The sequence below is a fragment of the Nicotiana tabacum genome, chromosome 20 (assembly GCF_000715075.1).
Source record: "Nicotiana tabacum cultivar K326 chromosome 20, ASM71507v2, whole genome shotgun sequence".
Lineage (NCBI taxonomy): Eukaryota > Viridiplantae > Streptophyta > Magnoliopsida > Solanales > Solanaceae > Nicotiana > Nicotiana tabacum.
Genome location: NC_134099.1, coordinates 41,472,455 through 41,491,126, shown reverse-complemented (window position 1 = coordinate 41,491,126; position 18,672 = coordinate 41,472,455). Strand labels below are relative to the sequence as shown.

Sequence of the window (18,672 nt, the reverse complement as noted above, 5' to 3'; positions counted from 1 at the left end):
GAAATGCACTTTTGGAGTTGGGTCTGGGAAATTTCTTGGCTTCTTGGTTTTCCAAAAAAGGAATTGAAGTAAATACTGATAAGATTAAAGTTACAGAAGATATTCCTCACCAACTAAAAAACGTAAAGGATGTACAAAGGTTGACCAACACGTTGGCGGCCCTTAGCAAATTCATATCAAGATCGTCGGACAAGTGTCACTGGTTCTTTTCATTATTAAAAAAGAAGAATGACTTCTCGTGGACACCAGAGTTCCAGTAAGATTTGTAGGACTTGAAGAAGTATTTGTCCATTCTTAATTTAATTTCTAAACCAAAGGATAGAGAGTAGTTGTTAATCTATTTGGCGGTATCGGAAGTTCAGGTACGTGGTGTCCTAGTCCGGGAGAAAGAAGGTATGAAATTCCCTATATATTATGTTAGTGAAATATTGTCAGGTGTGGAAACCTGGAATCTGTACCCTGAAAAGTTGGCTCAGCTCTCATAGTCGCCTCTTGAAAGCTTAGACTCTACTTTCAATGTCACCCATTAGCCATTGTGGCGACTTGTCCCCTGAGGAAGCTCCTTCATAAACCTGAGTTATCGGGTTGATTGGCTAAATGAGCAGTTGAAATTAGTAAATTTAATATTGAGTATAAACCGCATACTGCGATTAAGTGAAAAGTTTGCCGACTATGTGGTTGATTTTAGTCTAGGTATGATGCCTTTAGCTGCAAAAGAAGTGATTTTGGTATCGAGGACTATTTTTGGTATATGAATCTTGTTTACGAATGGCTCATCCAATGTAAAAGGTTTCGATCTTGGGACACTATTAATCATTACTTTGGGAGAGATCTTGAGATAGGCCATTCAAACTGTTCTGTTGACTAACAATGAAGTCGGGTATAAAGCTATGGTTACAAGACTTAAATTAGCCTGGGGACTAGGCTCTGAGGTGATTGAAGTAAAGTGCGATTCCCAACTGGTGGTAAATCAGATATATGTGATATTTTATGTCAAAGAAAAATGCATACAACATTACTTGAATAAAGTTCAAATTTTACTTTCCTGATTTAGGAGCTGGTTAGTGATCCATATTATAAGAGAGAAGAACAAGGAGGCAGATGAGTGTGCTAACTTAGGTTCGTCTACAAAGATGAAAGGCGCTGATTCCGATGATGTTGTTCAGTTCTTGCATTTGGTCTTAGACGTGGATGGCTATTTTGAAGTTAACTCAACAAATATGGTTTGAGATTAGAGAAACGAGCTTAGAGTATATTAGGCATGGTAAATAGCCTGATGACTCTAAAGCCTCTGGGCATTACGAACAAAAGGCGCCCCATGTTGTCTCGTTGATGGGCAATTATACCAGAGGTCTTTTCAGGGTCCGTTGACTCGGTGTTTAGGACCAACAGAAGCTGATTATGTGAGCAAGTTCACGAATGAGTTTATGACAATCACTCTTGTGCAGATTTATTGGTGCTCAAATTAATGAGAGACGGTTACTGTTGGCCCCGAATGGAGCAAGATGCAAAGGTGTTTGCACAAAAATGTGATAGGGGAGGAATATAGTTGGTCCTCTACCTAATGGACCTAGACCTGTAAAATTTCTTTATTTTGACTGATTATTTTACTAAATAGGTTGAAGCATGTGATTTCAAGAAGGTTGGAGAGAGAGAAGTGATTGATTTCATTTGGGATCACATTATTTGCCGGTTCGGAATGCCAAAAGAAATTACTTATGAAAATGGGCCACAATTCATAGGTTTTAAGCTTACAATATTCTTAGAGGAATTGAAGATTAAAAGGATCACTTCCTCCACGTACCATCCAAGTGCTAACGATCAAGCAAAGTCAACTAACAAGTTGATAATTCAAAACCTCAATAAGAAATTAGAGGATTCAAAAGGTAGGTGGCCTGAAGAGTTACCGAGAGTACTATGGGAGCACCGAACAACAGCAAAGTCAAGCACATAAGAAATGCCTTTTTCCCTTGTGTACAGTACGAATGCTTTGATTTTGGAGGAGATAGGTGAAGCAACCATGAGGTTTTCCAAGGCAAGCGAGCAGGAGAATGACGAAGCAATGTTTGATTAAGTTTGATTTGCTTGAGGAGCATCGAAACTTGACTTATGTAAGAATGATAGAACAAACGCAGAGGATGGAAATATACTACAATCATAGAGAATCATCGTTATTTTAAAGTCGTAGACTTGGTCTTATGGAAGGTAACACATAATACCCAGGAAGTCAATGCCGGGAAGTTGGGACCGACTTTGGAAGGCCTTACCAAATTTTAGTTATAACCGGTAAAGGTTCATATTAACTGAAAATTCAAGATGGAGTAAAATTACTAAGCAATTGTAACGCGACTCACCTCAAAAGGTACTACTGTTGAGGATCCTTGATTATACTAAAAGTACACATTGTACTCTTTTTTTCTTTGTCCAGTTTTTGTCCCAAATGGATTTTTCAGGCAAGGTTTTTGATGAGGCAGCAACATAAAATGTATTCCAAAAAGAAATTAGTAAGAGCAACAGGAACTCTAGTGTTCGAATTCTCATACTTTGCATTCGAACACTGGGGGAGCTACTATATATCAGAGCACTAAATGTATCACTGCCAACCTCAAAAAGCAAATGAGAAATCTAGAAATGGAATGATATCGGGGAATGCTAGAACCAGAAAGTATATCTTGAACTTAAAAGTTCCAGTTGTTATGAAAGACCTCGAATCAGAATCGATTACTGTATATCCAGTTCCGTAGAAATAAGAATTACAAATTAGCCACATGTATTGGAAGTTTTATTTATGTGCAAATGTACAAATTATTTTGGCTTATGTAAATGTACTTTTCGAAATAGAAGGAATACATAAAAATCCTTTTGTTTATATCTTATTTCTTGTCCAAATGACATGGTTTTTCTTTCATTAGAATGTTACTTAAATTTTAAATGAAGTACCAGAATGAATAGGAGACGTCATCTCAATAGCACCATAAACATAAGGGGACTCTCTTATGGAACCTCCATAATTAAAGGCTAAAAACCGGAAGTATCAAAGCTTGGTTAAAATTTAACCAAATGTGAAAATTCTCGCACTTTATCAATGGTAGAATAAAAGATTAGAAAAGATATATTTTGCTCAGAATCCTGAGAAGTTATATAAAAAAAGTTATATTTTATTTCAAAACTTCGGACCAAATAGAGACTATGAGATAATTACAAAGGATAAATTATAAATAAATACATCAGTCTGCTTTATCAGCAATGGTTGAAGGATGGGAAGTCTCCGCTGCATCTTTTGAAGATGAAGATTGCTCATCATCAGATTCAATATCTTTGCCCTTGTCTTCATCATCTTCAACTTCTTCCTCAGCTTATGAAGACTCAGAGAAAGTGTCTTGAAGCAGTGGGCCGGGAAGGAATGTTCTCGAAGGTAGTTGTCTCCAAGGAAAGAGCTTTAGCGATTCACTTGTCTATATTTGAAATGCCAATTTGGGATCCACCAAAGTTTTCCTTCTCATGTGATAAATGACATGAGTTTTCTCAAGCAAGAAAGAATCTTCTTGATCTCAGAGTTCTGCTTGAAGTCTTTAGATTTTTTACTGCAACCTTATCGACCTTTAAAATTTTGTAAGACCCGAAAAGATCGTTCGGCCACCAAATTTACAGCATCATGTAGTTCTGCCCACTTGATCTTCAATTTTGCAAGGTCAACATATAATTGAGTGGCCTCTTGACTATGAGCCATATTTTCTTGCTATGTTTGCTCTAATCAGGCTTCGAGTTCACCCATTTGAGCAAGCCCTAGAGCTAGAAGGCGCTAAGTGAGTTGATATCGCACAGACAAGAATAAAGTTATCAGAGATAATCTTAACCAGGATCATCTTTTGTAAGTCATCGGAGGCAAGAAGATTAGCCTGCAAAGACAAGAATGAAGTTACTAGAGATAGTGTTTAACAAATGTAAAGAAGAGGTAAGGAAGATGAATGATATCTGAGCAACAAGATGCATGTTGTTGTTGATTAGGCATTCAGTAGAGAGCATTCATTTTTCTCCAATATTATTCAAAGATAGAGGCTTCAAGTAGTTGGCTACCCCCACCGGCTTGAAAAGCAAGTGACGCGTATCCAAAACAAAAAAGGTAACACTGCGCTTACCATTAGGATTCCATATGGAGGCCAGGAAGGCATTTCTATATTCCCTTGATCGGGTGATCCGGGGGAACACACATCTTGCTCTTGTTCAAGGGGACCAATGGCGAGGTAGGAGATGATATTGAAGTAGAAGTTGGAGGGTGCATTAGAAGCAGAACCCTTCTGATCGGAGGTGAAAACCAGAGCCTGGAAAAGATATTCGGCATTTTCAACCATTTCAAACTCTCGAAAAAGTCCTTCTGTCTCTGCCGGTTGAGCCGCAGGAGTTTTTCTTCTTCTTCTTTGAAGAGAAACCATCATAGTATCGTCCTCAATTTCATCTTCATCAAGGACCCATGTGACCAGTCCTTGTGGGACCTCTTCCGTGACTGGAAGCAAGAGCAAACATCACGAGCCCTCTTCTTGTCAAGGGCCTTTTGAAGCCGTTGTTGTGCCAACTTCGGGTCGTATGAAACCTCGACAGTGGGTAAAATAGAAGATTCCTTTGGAAGGCCTGAAATATTGATGTGAGAGGTTAGTAATTGATTATTATATGGAGATAAAAGTTAAGAAGGAAAAGGTAAAGCTTTTCTCACCATGATTCTTGCCCTTCCAGTTCTTCCTAATTGAAATTTCCTTCCACATTCGGGAATCCGAGGTAGAAGTGTCGAAAACCTTTTGAACCCATTGAGTTAGGTTCTCAACTGTTGGGGGAACCTAAAGAGTTACTAAAATAGAAGGAAAGAAAGCTTAATAAAGAGAGGGATACCTTTAAAATATAAATGAGGGATATTTAAGAAAGCTTACGAGTATAGTTCCAAGCTTCGGGGATGGGAGATGTTGATGCTGTTAAAATATCCTCGGGAATGACAATAACAAACCTCTCCATCCAACCACGATCGTTATCATTATCTACACTGGTGACGATGATATTGTGACCGCGTTTGCTGAGTTTGATCACGCCTCCTCAAAAAATTTTGGGGGCATAGAGATTTATCGTATGTGCAAGAGTAAGGTCTTCTTGAGCCCGAGAACACAGGTATCTGAGGCAAGCCATTGTGCGCCATATTTCCGGTCCCACTTGAGCTAACCAAACTTGATAGTTCCGGCAAAACTCCAAGATAATCGGATCTATATTCTTGCCATGTCTTAAAGTAAAAAGGTATGTGTAATTGAAAATGCACTGTGGTCTACCGAATGTAATCATCTCCACTTCACGAGGGGCTAAAACCTCAATGTTCTTCCAGTCACACTCCTCTCTTACAACAAGAATATTGGCTGAACGAATAGATGAAGGATATTTACAAATAACTTTGTTTCTGTCTTAACCTGAAGATCCTTTCCAAAAGACAATAGAGAAAGGATGATTCTGTTTAAAGTGGGAGGTCTAGTATCGGGTTTCTTAGACTTGTTCTTCTTGGATGGACCACCGCCCAAGCCCTGATTCTGGTAGATGAAGAAGTTAAAATAAAGTTATATTGTTTAGGGGCAGAAATGTGTTATCGAAGGAATAGCTGAAGACATGGTGATATGAAGTACAAATTTATAAATTTTACTGAAGAAAGGGGAGTTGCAGGAAAGTTTTAAGAAGACTCGGAGAAAGAAAGTGTGTAAAAGTAAAAGTTGAAAGTGGTGAAAAGAAGAGAAGTTTATAGGTGGCACAGTGCAAAGCCATCATTACCTAGGTAACTGGGCAAAAAACTTGTCGAATCACAGGTCTACACGTTTTCGTCTCATTATATGCAACTTCAAAAAACATTCAAGAACTTTTCCGCCAAGAAGAAAAAAGGTCTTATCTACTTTCCGGTCACATCAAGTTGAGTCACCAAAAAGTAGGGGGCTATCTGTATTAGGTAAAATTAACATATGACAGATAGATGATTTTCGAATTGACACATGGCAGTGAAGACAAGTAGGAGATGAGTTAGCAAATAGCTGAGATCAAGTACAAGCATGTAACCAGTATTATATAAGTTCTGAAGGTATCAAAGTGGGGGAAGAGAATTTGAAAGTAAGGTATCGGTTGAAGAATGCAGCATTAAAGGAGCAGCCGTTACAGAAAATCATAGCCTTTATTCTCAGTTGTTATGCAACTATTAAGAGGGGTCTTTATTCACCTTAAAGAGGAGCATGATTTGGGGATCTTGTTTCTCCTAATTTAGCTATAAATAGAGAAATTTGTGCTCATTGAAGGAGACGAAATACAAGGCTAATACTATTCTCTCATTTTATAAAGCTTTGTTTTACTTATATTAAGATTTTCACATTATTCTTGTCTCTGGAGAGATCAATTCGAAGCTCAACTTGTCTTTACCTCAATTATCCTTATTTTCTTCACTTTGCTCTTTGTTATTATATTTTGTTGGATCAATTTAATTTACGTGTCTATAAATCACGTTACAAATTCAACTATTCTATTTTACGGGTAAATATTAGGCTTCAATCAAACTTAGCAACTGATTGTACTTCTTTTTTCTTCTTTTTATTGTGCGAAATAATCAGCATCTCATTTTGGTAATGTGATGGAGCACTATTTAGGGAACCCTCTGTCATCTTTAAAAATAAAAGTTGGTAACATTAACCTGATGACAGAAAGAATGGTAATCGTCAGCTTTTAGTTGCTCATCCTTGTAATACAAAAGAAATGTTAATGTGCTATAGCCTCTTTTCACCTGGTTTGGGAGAAAGTTTTGATAAACATCTGTCCCTATATGAGATTTTTCAGGTCAATTTTATGGATGGTCAATGATCACCACTTCCGTTTTATTACACAAAACTCACTAAATTAACTTTTATTTAAAAAGTCACTCTATTTACCGAGTATCACGAAAGTTGCAAACTTATTTTTTAAACCAAAAAGTCACTGATCAATTTTGCCTAAGTATCACAGAAAAGCTAATAGGATCGTGATGCATAGGCAAAGTTGAGAGATTTTTTACTACAAAGGATAATTCAATGACTTTTAATAATTTTTTTTATTAGAAAAAGTAGTTTATCGACTCTGCTATTGAATGAGGGGGAAAAAATTAGAACATCTGTCCCTATATTTAAATAGTACCCACACACCCTCTATTCAGTATGACTATGCACGGAGGCGGATGTGGTGTACTACCAACGGATTCAACTGAACTTATAACTTTCGACGCGAAATAAAAATTTATATGCAAAAATTTATTAAAATTGCGAAAATAATAGATATGAACCCATAACTTTAAAAATATAATGGGTTCAATGTTAAAAACATTAAAATTGAACCAATAAAATTTAAATCCTGAATCCGCCTCTAATTCTGCACTAACCAGAAAACAAACAAAAGATAGGCTGCGATATATAAACAAAGAATGAAGCTGCTAAAAGCCAATTTAGAAAGCCAAAGGTGTATAGTCAAAAAAAGGAAACTTGAATATCTCAAACTTAAGTGGCCAAGTAGTGCATCCAACAATATATATAGTTGCTGAATTCAATCCTCCACATCAGAAACGCACAGCAATGCCTGTCTCTGTTTCCCGATTAAGACAGCAAAATTTGCACTCACCAAAATCATCTCTCAATAGATGAAACCAAACAAGAGTAAAGACCCCTCTATATCTAAAGTAATTTAAAAAATACATCTAGTACCTGAAAGTAAAAACACTGCAAGGTGGGTAATTTATTTTGGCGGATAACTCCTTAAGAGTAACGAAGGTATGTGAAGGTAGGCTTAAGCTAATACTTTGCCCCTAAGCATAATATTATAAGTATTGTTTGACTCAAAAGTTATCGAACACTTTCCGAGCAAATCAATCGAAAGAAATCAAGGGTAAATCGTAACCGAAGATAATAAAACCCTAGGATATTCTCGATACCCTGTTTATATCAGTCTCAGTATACGAGAGAGAGAGAGAGAGAAGTTAGAGAAAAATAGTTTGTAATAATCTCCCTCTTTTACAATGCTAGGATCCCCTTTATATAGTAAAGGATCCTCCTTGAAATATTGAAGAATAGAAAATAAATACACGCCCTTGAGGGGTCGACGGAACTTATGGAGTCGTTCCTCCCACTGCTCTTGAGTCGTACCTCTACCCTAGCTTGTGCGCGTTCGGCGGTTGTCCATGCCGGTATAGGGATGTGGTTGTCAAATTCGACCCCATATAGTTAGTCCCTCCATTCGTCAGGGTCGCAACGAGGTGCGTCCTCGATGGACAGAATCAGTACCCTCGTTCAGGGAGAGTTTGACTTCGTTCAAAAGTCGTAATGTGACAGGTAGGAGGCAGCACTCATGACTGTCAAAATGTTGACGCGTAATACCTTTACTTGGGTGACGTCAGCATTCGCATGCGTCATCATTACGCATATTCCCGAGGCAGCGGAAAAGGTACTCTGGCGTTTGGTTTCCCGTGCCGGTTCAAAATCTGTCTCCTCGATTTTAGTGCCACCCAACCCTATAAATAGGGGAAGGGTTTATCCTGATACAAATTTTGATCACTTATAAGGAATATTCCATTCTCTCAAGAAACATCTTCATACTCCGTCACTTCTCCGTTGGTCAGAAATTCCCTTCTCCTCTGTTGTGCCGCGTACGATTTTCTCTTGAACAGAAACCATGCCCAAATCTCGACGGGATAATGCGAGGGTTCCTGAAACTACTCCGTCGAATATGCCGCCTCCCTCTGGTGGTGGTGAGAGGGAGGAAGAAGAAGATATTAGTCCTCTTACAGTGGAGACATTGTTACCGAAACGTCTCCTATCTCGGAGTGATTTCAATAAAGACTCTCCCGCGCAACCTCCAGAACTCTCTGAGTTGCTACAAGATCATTTAGATGATCTCCGTGTGACGCATAGTATACCTGCTCACGTGGAGATAGTTCAAGCGGGGGAGGATCATGTGATGTTCATAGGCCGAGATACTGTACCTTTTACGAATATCCATTCTTGATTGGCTATGGTCTCCCCATTTTCTCTTTGGCGGAGGAGCTCTGTCGCTTTTATAATGTATGCCCGTCTCAGCTTACGCCATATACCCTAAAAGTATGTCGATTGCTGTCCAAATACGCAGAAATGGTCGGGTGTGAGGTCTCTGTCCACCATCTTTTGCAATTATTCAATGCCGGCTACCTGAGAGGCACCATGATACACTTGAGGAGCCGTGGTACAAAGGGGCTGGTGGTCCAGACCGACGACCGACCTAGTCGCGGGTATTGGCGTATGTATTTCTACATTAGGACCGAGCACTTGGTTTCCAACCCTGCCGGGTTCCCAGAGAAGTGCAATTCGAAACGTGAGTATCTCTATTGAATTCCTCGTTACTTGTGACTGTTGCGGTTCTAACTTTTCTATTGCAGCCATGGCTCACCCGCCCCGGCTCGTCACCGGTATTAGGAAGTGGGTTGCTGACTTGTTGCCTTATGCGGAAGAGACTCGCACGTGGCCTGCTTTCCTTCAGCGTTATGGCCCCACAGCCCCTTCAGGTAGATTTCTGACTTTGTTTAACAGTTTTTGCAAGTTTCACTGACTGGTTTATCTTCATGGCAACAGGACGAGGCGCTCCTAGGAAGAGGGAAGTAGTGCCTACTTTCGCGCGGTCCAGCGCTGCCTCATATACTCATGAGATATTCTGCGTCCGTCCGAGGAGGCATCCTCATAGTTCCTTTGCAGGGAGTCACATCTGTGGCGACAATTGTGAGAGAGTTGACATCATTGGTACCGGCTCCGCAACCCGTAGATGAGTCTCCTGAGGGCAAGGAATTGATGGAGAGAAAAAGGCGGAGACTTGAGACGAGCAAGGGGTTGGCTACAGAAGACGAAGGAAGTGGTGTGCCCCAACAAGTGCCTAGACCTGTTTTTATGGCCGACGCCATCCTTTCCGGGAGGTCGGCCCATCAGAGGAGTATCGCTGCCGGTACAAGCTCGGTACGTGCCGCTGAGGGGGGCTCAATGACCAACGTCAATGGAGTTGGCAGGGGAGTTGAGGAATCGGATTCCGAAATTGTCCAGGAGGATGTGGATGAGCTCGTGAAGGGCCTCACACATGTGGATATGATGACGGACGGGTCCGACCGTCGAAGTGTGATTCCTGGGGCTTATAATTTGTTGTTGAACAGCGAACAGGCCGCATTGGACCTCACTTTGCTATGCGCCTTCCCTGAGAGCGAGACGCTCAGAGCCGTCAGTGTTGCGGAATTGTCACGAAGCGTCACCGGCATGGCTTTACAGGTAAGCCTTTTGTCTTTTGCGTGTTGTAAGGTTGGCTTGATGCGTGCTGATTTTTGCTTTTCTTTTCAAACCCTCGTTTTGGAGGTGGAGTGGAGACGTCGTGAGCAGAAAAAGGCGACCATCTTTGACAAGATGGCAAAAACGTATCGGCGGTACCGCTTCAAGCATCGAGCAGCGGTGGACCTTTTCCAGCAAGACCCCGAGTTTCGGGTGTTCTATGAGGGTCTCGAGTAGAGGGAGGTCCAGTTAGAACATAGGGGGGCTGAATTGGAGAAGAAGGATGACGAGCTAGTGAGGGTCGTGGCTCGTAACAGCGAATTGGAAGCGCTCCTCAAGGCGAAAGATGATGAGCTTGAGCTCAGTCGGGGGGTGGCGGCGGAGAATATCGATCTCCAGCGTAGGGTAGCGGACTTGATCGCTGAGCTTGAAGCCAGGGTAGTAGAAGTTAATGTTCTTTGGCAGGTTGCCCCCAAGGTCTGAGGACATGGTTCGACCTTCACAACCCTCCTCATCTCGTCCCCCGTCTGATTAGAGTATGCGCCGCAATGCGCATGAGATGTGGATTTTGGAGGCCAAACTCGACGTGTATAGAGAGCTTCATGCCGATGGTAGAGCGACAGAGGAGGAAGTCCAGACGCGGTGGCGTGAGGCTCGTGCCGGCCGTGAAGCCTGCAGATACTGTTCTGATTCCCCTGATTGGGAAGGTTGCGCTTTTGAGGATGTCGATCTGCTAGACTCTGACTCCTGGTATAATGATGTTTATCGCCCAGGATATGACAGGCAGGATGGAGATCAGCCTTGAATTTGTACATGTTTTGTTATTCTTCCTATTTTTTTTTTGGCATGTAGTGGGGCCCTTTCGCGGGGTTGAATGTAGATACGTTTTTTGCTGTGATATATAAACTTTATTTTTGTCGTTATTCTTCTCTGATCGTTTTTTTGTTTTTCGGTACCTGGCCTCCGCAAAGGTGGTGTTTGTTGTTTGTTAAAAACGTCGTCGCAACTTGAGCGGGGTCAAAACGATGTCGACGGCCTTAGCCATTGGGGTATTTGTTTTGGCCGTCGTCGGAGTGGTCTCCGTCGTGGTCGAACGAGATCTATGGCCTTAGCCAATAGGATTTTGCTTCGACTGTCGTCGAAGTGCTATCTATCGTGGTCGAATTGGGTCGAGCCTGATGTCGATGGCCTTAGCCAATAGGATGTCGCTTCGACTGTCATCGAAGTGCTATCCATCGTGGTCGAACTGGGTCGAGCCTGATGTCGATGGCCTTGGCCAATAGGATGTCGCTTCAACTATCATCGAAGTGCTATCCATCGTGGTCGAACTAGGTCGAACCTGATATCGATGGCCTTAGCCATTGGTATGTTGCTTTGACTGTCATCGAAGTGCTATCCGTTGTGGTCAAACTGGGTCGAGCCTGATGTCGATGGCCTTAGCCATTGGGATGTCGCTTCGACTGTCGTTGAAGTGCTATCCGTCGTGGTCGAACTGAGTCGAGCTTGATGTCGATAGCCTTAGCCATTGGTATGTCGCTTTGACTGTCGTCGAAGTGCTATCCGTCGTGGTCGAACTGGGTCAAGCCTGATGTCGATGGCCTTAGCCAATATCGATTTTCATATGGCCTTAGCCGTTTTCGATTTTCATATGGCCTTAGCCGTTGTCAATTTTCATATGGCCTTAGCCGTTGTCTATTTTCATGTGGCCTTAGCCGTTGTCAATTTTCATATGGCCTTAGCCGTTTATAAAATGGAGAAACTTCTGTACAATAGAGAGTTGTCTATAAAATGTAGAGTTTTGCCTATACAATGGAGATTTAACTAGTGTAGTCCCTTCATTATATTGGCCCAGAGACCATGTCAACTGACCGATGTGATGAACTTGCTCTCAGATACCACCAGGTGTCCCCTTCGCCGCCTCGTTAAAAACCTCCCCGAGAAAACCCAGTTGGGACAAAACTCGGGTGAGGGAAAAAGAGTACGACTCGAGAGACACCTTTGAGAAGTGGAAGTATTTGAGGTGGGCAATGTTCCAGTTGTTTTGGAGTGTTATTCCTTCCATTGTTTCTAATTGGAATGCTCCTTTATTCGCCGCTACTGTGATTTTGTACGGTCCGTCCCAGTTGGTTGCCAATTTTCCCTCACTCGGGTATTTTGACGCCAATGTTTTGGCTTTGAGGACGTAGTCGCCCACTTTAACTGATCTTATTTTGGCTTTCTTGTTGTAATATCTTTCTGCCTGCTGTTTTTGGGCCGTCATTCTAATATGGGCCATGTCTCTTCGCTCTTCGGCTTCGTCCAGATCTTGCAATCTGCTTTCGTCATTTTCTGCCCCGCTGGTATGTGAGTATCTCAGGCTTGGCTCCCCGATTTCAACGGGTGTGACCGCATCGGTCCCGTAGACCAGCGAGTACGGCGTTTCTCCCGTGCTGGATTTAGGTGTGGTCCGGTATGCCCACAACACTTCAGGTAGTAATTCGGGCCATAGCCCTTTAGCTTCCTCGAGCTTCTTTTTCAGTATGTTCAATATTGTTTTATTGGAAGACTCGGCTTGGCCGTTGGTGGTGAGGTGATATAGAGTGGAGAGTATCCGCTTAATGTGCCACTTTTTGAAGAACTTAGTTGTCTTCCTACCAATGAACTGGGGGCCGTTGTCACAGCTGATTTCTTTGGGGATGCCGAAATGGCATATGATGTTTTTCCATACAAAGGCGATGACTTCCTGTTCGCGTATCTGTGCGTACGCACCTGCTTCCACCCATTTGGAAAAATAGTCCGTCAAAACTAAAAAAAAGCGTACCTTTCCTCGTCCTGCTGGTAGGGGACCGATTATATCCATTCCCCACTTGATGAAGGGCCAAGGTGAGGTGACCGAATGGAGAAGCTCCCCCAGTTGGTGTATCATGGGGGCGTACTTTTGGCACTGTTTGCACTTTCGGATGTAATCTACCGCCTCTTTTTTCATAGTAGGCTAGTAATAACCGGCTCGGATGATACATCGGACGAGGGCACGATTACTTGTATGAGCTCCACTGTGGCCTTCATGCACCTCTTCTAATATTTGTCTCATTTGATGCGGCCCGAGGCACTTAGCTAGGGGGCCGCCAAACGTCCTCTTGTAGAGATCATGATTTATCAGGCTGATTTGTCGCGTAGGAGTGTTCCGTCTTGCAGATAGGATACAAACTGGTTGCGCTAGCCCCAAGTAAGGTTTAAAGAGAGTACCTCGACATGATCGACAGCCGAATGGAGAAGAGTGACCACACTTTCTTTGCTGATATTCTTGGTGGCCGCGGCTAGTTTTGCTAAGCCATCTGCCTCGACATTTTGTGCACTAGGGATTTGCTCGAAGAAACATTCGTCGAATTCAGGCATTAGCTTATGGATTTCTGATTGGTATTTTTGTAGCCTTTGTTCTTTGATCTGGTAAGTCCCGGTGACTTGATTTACTACGAGTTGGGAGTCGCAGTGGAGTATGAGTCGACGGGCCCCGTATTTGATGGATAATTTCATACCTGCAATCACAGCCTCATACTCGGCCTCGTTGTTAGTCATCTCGGAGCATCGTATGGACTGATGAATTATTTCGCCCGTAGGGACTTCGAGGACGAGTCCTAGTCCCGATCCTGATGCATTCGCAGCACCTTCAGTGTAGAGAGTCCAGAGGTCAGTGTGGGTGGAGGCACGGAGGGCCTCTTGCTCCACCTCTGGCAGTATCTCTACGCTGAAGTTGGCGACAAAGTCAGCCAGTACCTGCGACTTAATAGCGGTTCTTGGGTGATAGGATATGGCATGCTCGCTGAGCTCTATGGCCCATTTAGCGAGCCTACCCGAGAGTTCGGGCTTATGCGGAATGCTTCTCAGGGGGAAGGTCATTATTACTTTTATGGGATGACACTGAAAATAAGGTCTGAGCTTTCATGAAGCTACGACCAGTGCTAGAGCCAATTTCTCGAGGTGTGGATACCGTGTTTCGGCATCTACTAAGCTTTTGCTGATATAGTAAATAGGAGATTGGGTACATTTATTTTTGCGGACCAAGACTGCGCTGATAGAAACTTCGGACACGGCCAGATACACCAGCAAACACTCGCCCGGGTTTGCTTTGACGAGTAACGGTGGCGAAGATAGATATGCTTTTAGTTTTCTCAGGGCCTCGATGCATTTCTCGTTCCACTGTAACCCATGGTCTTTCCTCAGTACGCTGAAGAACTTATGACATCTGTCGGAGGACCGCGAGATGAATCTTGATAGGGCGGCTATTCGTCCTGTCAATTTCTGTATCTGCTTCTTGCTATTCAAAACCTCTGGTATTGCGTCTATGGCCTTGATCTGATCCGGGTTGACTTCGATACCTCGTTGTGATACGAGGAAACCTAGGAATTTTCCCGAGGCCACGCCGAAGGAGCACTTTTCTGGGTTTAACTTCATCCCGTACTACCTCAGTATCCCCAAGCCCTCTTTCAAATGATCGATGTGATCCTCCTTTTTTGCCGATTTTACAAACATGTCGTCGATGTAGACCTCCATAGTCTTGCCGAGCCGTTCCTTGAACATCTTGGTTACCAACCTTTGATACGTTGCTCCCGCATTTTTAAGTCCGAAGGGCATCACTTTATAGCAGTAAGTCCCTTGGTGGGTGATGAAAGTTGTCTTCTCTTGATCCTCTTCGGCCATCATAATCTGGTTGTAGCCGGAGTAGGCATCTAAGAAACTTAGCAGTTCGTGCCCTGCGGTTGCGTCGATCAGCTGGTCGATGTGGGGCAATGGGAACGAGCACATTCTCCATTTCCCGTTTTTCTTTTTAACCATAACGACATTAGCGACCCATTGCGGGTATTTCGATTCTCTAATGGAACCGTTGGCTAGTAACTTTTCCACTTCTTCACTGACTGCCTCGTTGATTGCGGCGTTAAATTTCCTTCTCATCTGTCGCACGGGCGGATATAGTGGGTCGACGTTCAGATTATTAGTGGTGCTATCTTTTGGGATTCCCGGCATATCTGAATGAGAGAAGGAAAATAAATCTGCGTGGTTAGTTAAGAATTCGTGGTACTTACATGGGTCGGGGAGATTGTGCCCGATGTAGGCTTTCTTTGAATGGTCGGTATCGTCCAACTGGACCGGGTCGAGGTCCTCGACTGTCGCTTTGCAGGCTTCTACGACATCTGGGTCTTTGATGGCTTCTGCTGTCGGATTGATTTGAGTTCCCGACATGACAAATTGCTCTGCTTCCGCACTTACTCCTTTTAATTGTTTGGTATGTGTACAATCTTGGGCGATCCGATAGCATTCCTGAGTGGTGCGTGGCTCGCCTCGAATGCTGAATATTCCCCATGGGGTGGGAAATTTGATTACCTGGTAGAAGCTCGAGGGGACGGCTCGCATGGCGTGTATCCAAGGACGCCTTATAATAGCGTTGTAAGTCGTTTCCTGATTCATAACGTGGAATGTGGTTTCCAGCGTGACCCCCCCTACTAAGGCTGGCAATGATATCTCTCCGGAGGTCCGCTCCACTGCATTATTAAAATCTGTTAGTGTTATGCAACACGGTATAATCTTATCTTCGAGCTTCATTTGCATGAGGACTCTTGGATGGATAATACACGCGCTACTCCCGTCGTCTACCATGATTCTCTTCACATCAGTATTAACGATACGTAAAGTTATAACTAAAGCATCATAATGAGGAAAAGACAAACCGTCGGTATCAGACTTATCGAAGATGATACTATCTTCGAAGTCGTCATACCGTTCATAAGCGATCGTGCGCTTCAGCTTGTGTGTGGTGGTGAACTTTACGTGGTTGATTGCTGAGTCATCGCCACCGCCGATGATCATCTGTATGGTGCGTGCTGGAGAAGGTGGTTTAGGTGGTCCTTGAGATAGATCGCGTCCTCTGGCGAAATTGGCCTTTCCCTTATCGCTAAGCAACTCCTTCAGGTACCCTTGGTTTAGCATTCTGACTACCTCCTGTCGCAGACCTATGCTATCTTCGGTCTTGTGTCCCCTTTCCTGATGGAATTCGCATAGGACGTTCGACCTCCTTGCACTAGGATCTGATTTCATTTTCTGCGGCCACTGGACCTTTGTGCCCAGCTTCTCCAGTGCGTACACTATTTCTCAAGGGGACACACAAAAGTTATGAGCAAATAATAAAGGGGGCATACCTCTTTCATTTTGGAGTGGGGCGACATGTCGCTGCACGACGTCTGGGTGCCTCGGAGGGGGTGGATTGGGAGTTCTGAGGTAGGGCTGATGCCTTTCTTTGTTGAAGCGTGGGGGTTGTTCCCGTCGTCCATCGTTGCGTCGATCCCTTCTTATTTCTGACTGTATTAACGTTTGTTGTTGGATCGGACCGTTAAGATCGTCTTCGTCTGCTCTTACTTCGGCACAGTAGGCATTGTGGATCTCTTCCCATATGGTGGGGGGATACTTCATGAGTCGGCTGAGCAGCTTCTTGGTCGCGTTTGAACCGTCTCTGTTAAGCCTATTCTGGAAAACCGCAACTGCCATTCCTTCCGATATGTTTGGCAAACCTATTCTTACCTTGTTGAATCGGGCCAGGAAGTCCCTGAGTCCTTCACCTGTTGTTTGCCCGAGGGCAAAGATATCATTGATTCTAGCTTCGGCCTTCTTTGCTTTTGCATGAGCGGTGGCAAACTTGTCCGCCATCTCTTCGAACGTCGATATTGATCTAGCTGGTAGCTGAGAGTACCACGTTAACGCTCCTCCTGTCAAAGTTTCTCCGAACTTTTTCAGCAGCACGGACGACACTTGTTCTTTTGATAAATCATTGCCTTTTACAGTGGTCACATAATGGATCAGATGGTCATCGGGATCTGTAGTCCCGTCATATATTCTCAAGTATGGTGGCATTTTGAAGGTTTTTGGGATTGGGTGAGGGGTAGCATCCTCACTATACGGTTGTTCGACGAACCTTCCTACGTCGCGTTTCGGCAGTAGCTTAGGGGCGCCAGGAATTTTGTCTACTCTTTCCTGGTGCTCTTTCATTTTATCACGAAGTGCTTTGTTCTCATTCTCCATTTTTTCCATTTTCTTAAGGATGGTTGCGAGTGTACCATAACTGGCGTCGATATCAATGTGAGCGTTGTTTGTTCTTTCAACACCGGGCTCACCGGTGGTGGTAGCGATATCTGTCGTTGACGAATCTCTGATATTTCCTTGAGGTGATTTTTCAAGCATGCTACTTAGGGTGTTTGTCAACCATTCCTCTAGTAGCTTTTTGACTGCTGGGGGTGTTTCCTTGGCTGTAGATGTAGATGCCCCTTTTTCATGCAAAATCGTCAGATCTTCGAGTGAGGAGGGTGAGATCTCCCCCTCCGGTTCACTACTGGGTGTTGTGTTCGTGGTATTTTCTCTATAGCCTCGTTGAGGGGGCCTATGAGGTTGGTTGTGACATCTGCTATCGTCTTCATCCTTGGTTCTCTTTCTGCCATTGTTGGCTTCTATGGAGTATGAAGAACAGTGATTGTTGCTTTTGATATCCTAGGTTTGAACTATGATTTCGATTACCGAAATCCCCACAGACGGCGCCAAATTGTTTGACTCAAAAGTTATCGAACACTTTTCGAGCAAATCAATCGAAAGAAATCAAGGGTAAATCGTAACCGAAGATAATAAAACCCTAGGATATTCTCGATACCATGTTTATATCAGTCTCAGTATACGAGAGAGAGAAATTGAGAGAGAGAGAGAGAGAGAAGTTAGAGAAAAAATAGTATGTAATAATCTCCCCCTTTTACAATGCTAGGATCCCCTTTATATAGTAAAGGATCCTCCTTGAAATATTAAAGAATAGAAACTAAATACACGCCCTTGAGGGGTCGACGGAACTTATGGAGTCGTTCCTCACACTGCTCTTGAGTCGTACCTCTACCCTAGCTTGTGCGCGTTCGGCGGTTGTCCATGCCGGTATAGGGACGTGGTTGGTCAAATTCGACCCCATACACGTCTGTCTGGCTGTGAGACCGACTCATCGAACATAGAAGAAAGTTGGCCATAATGATCGAAAGATTTAAAGTGGTCTATATTATATTGAATATTCGATAGAACCCGCACATTCTTGTACAAACCAGTGGCGAAGCCACATGGTCACAAGGGTGGTCAACTGACCATCATTCGTCGAAAAATTACACTGTGTATATAGGTAAAATATTATGTTTTAGAGGTATATAACACATATTGAACACCCTTTATCGAAAATTATTTTTCGCTTCTTTCAAAATTTAAATACCCTTGGTACAAACACGTATAAACGAATATGAATATCTCCCATAGTCAATCTATTTCCATCCGACCGGTGGGAACGAGAAAAAAGCAAATCACATATTAATTATGTGGCTTT

The 18,672-nt window shown here is 43.1% G+C and overlaps 1 protein-coding gene across 1 annotated transcript; it reads right to left on the bottom strand.

Annotated features, from left to right (window-relative positions):
- Positions 1–14,741: 14,741 nt before the first annotated feature.
- Positions 14,742–17,351, bottom strand: LOC142174352 (uncharacterized). Its single transcript, XM_075240134.1, has 2 exons — positions 16,475–17,351; positions 14,742–16,420 (listed from the first exon to the last, which is right to left on the bottom strand). Exons 1-2 carry the CDS (start codon positions 17,349–17,351, stop codon positions 14,742–14,744), a joined length of 2,556 nt encoding a protein of 851 aa, XP_075096235.1.
- Positions 17,352–18,672: the final 1,321 nt, after the last annotated feature.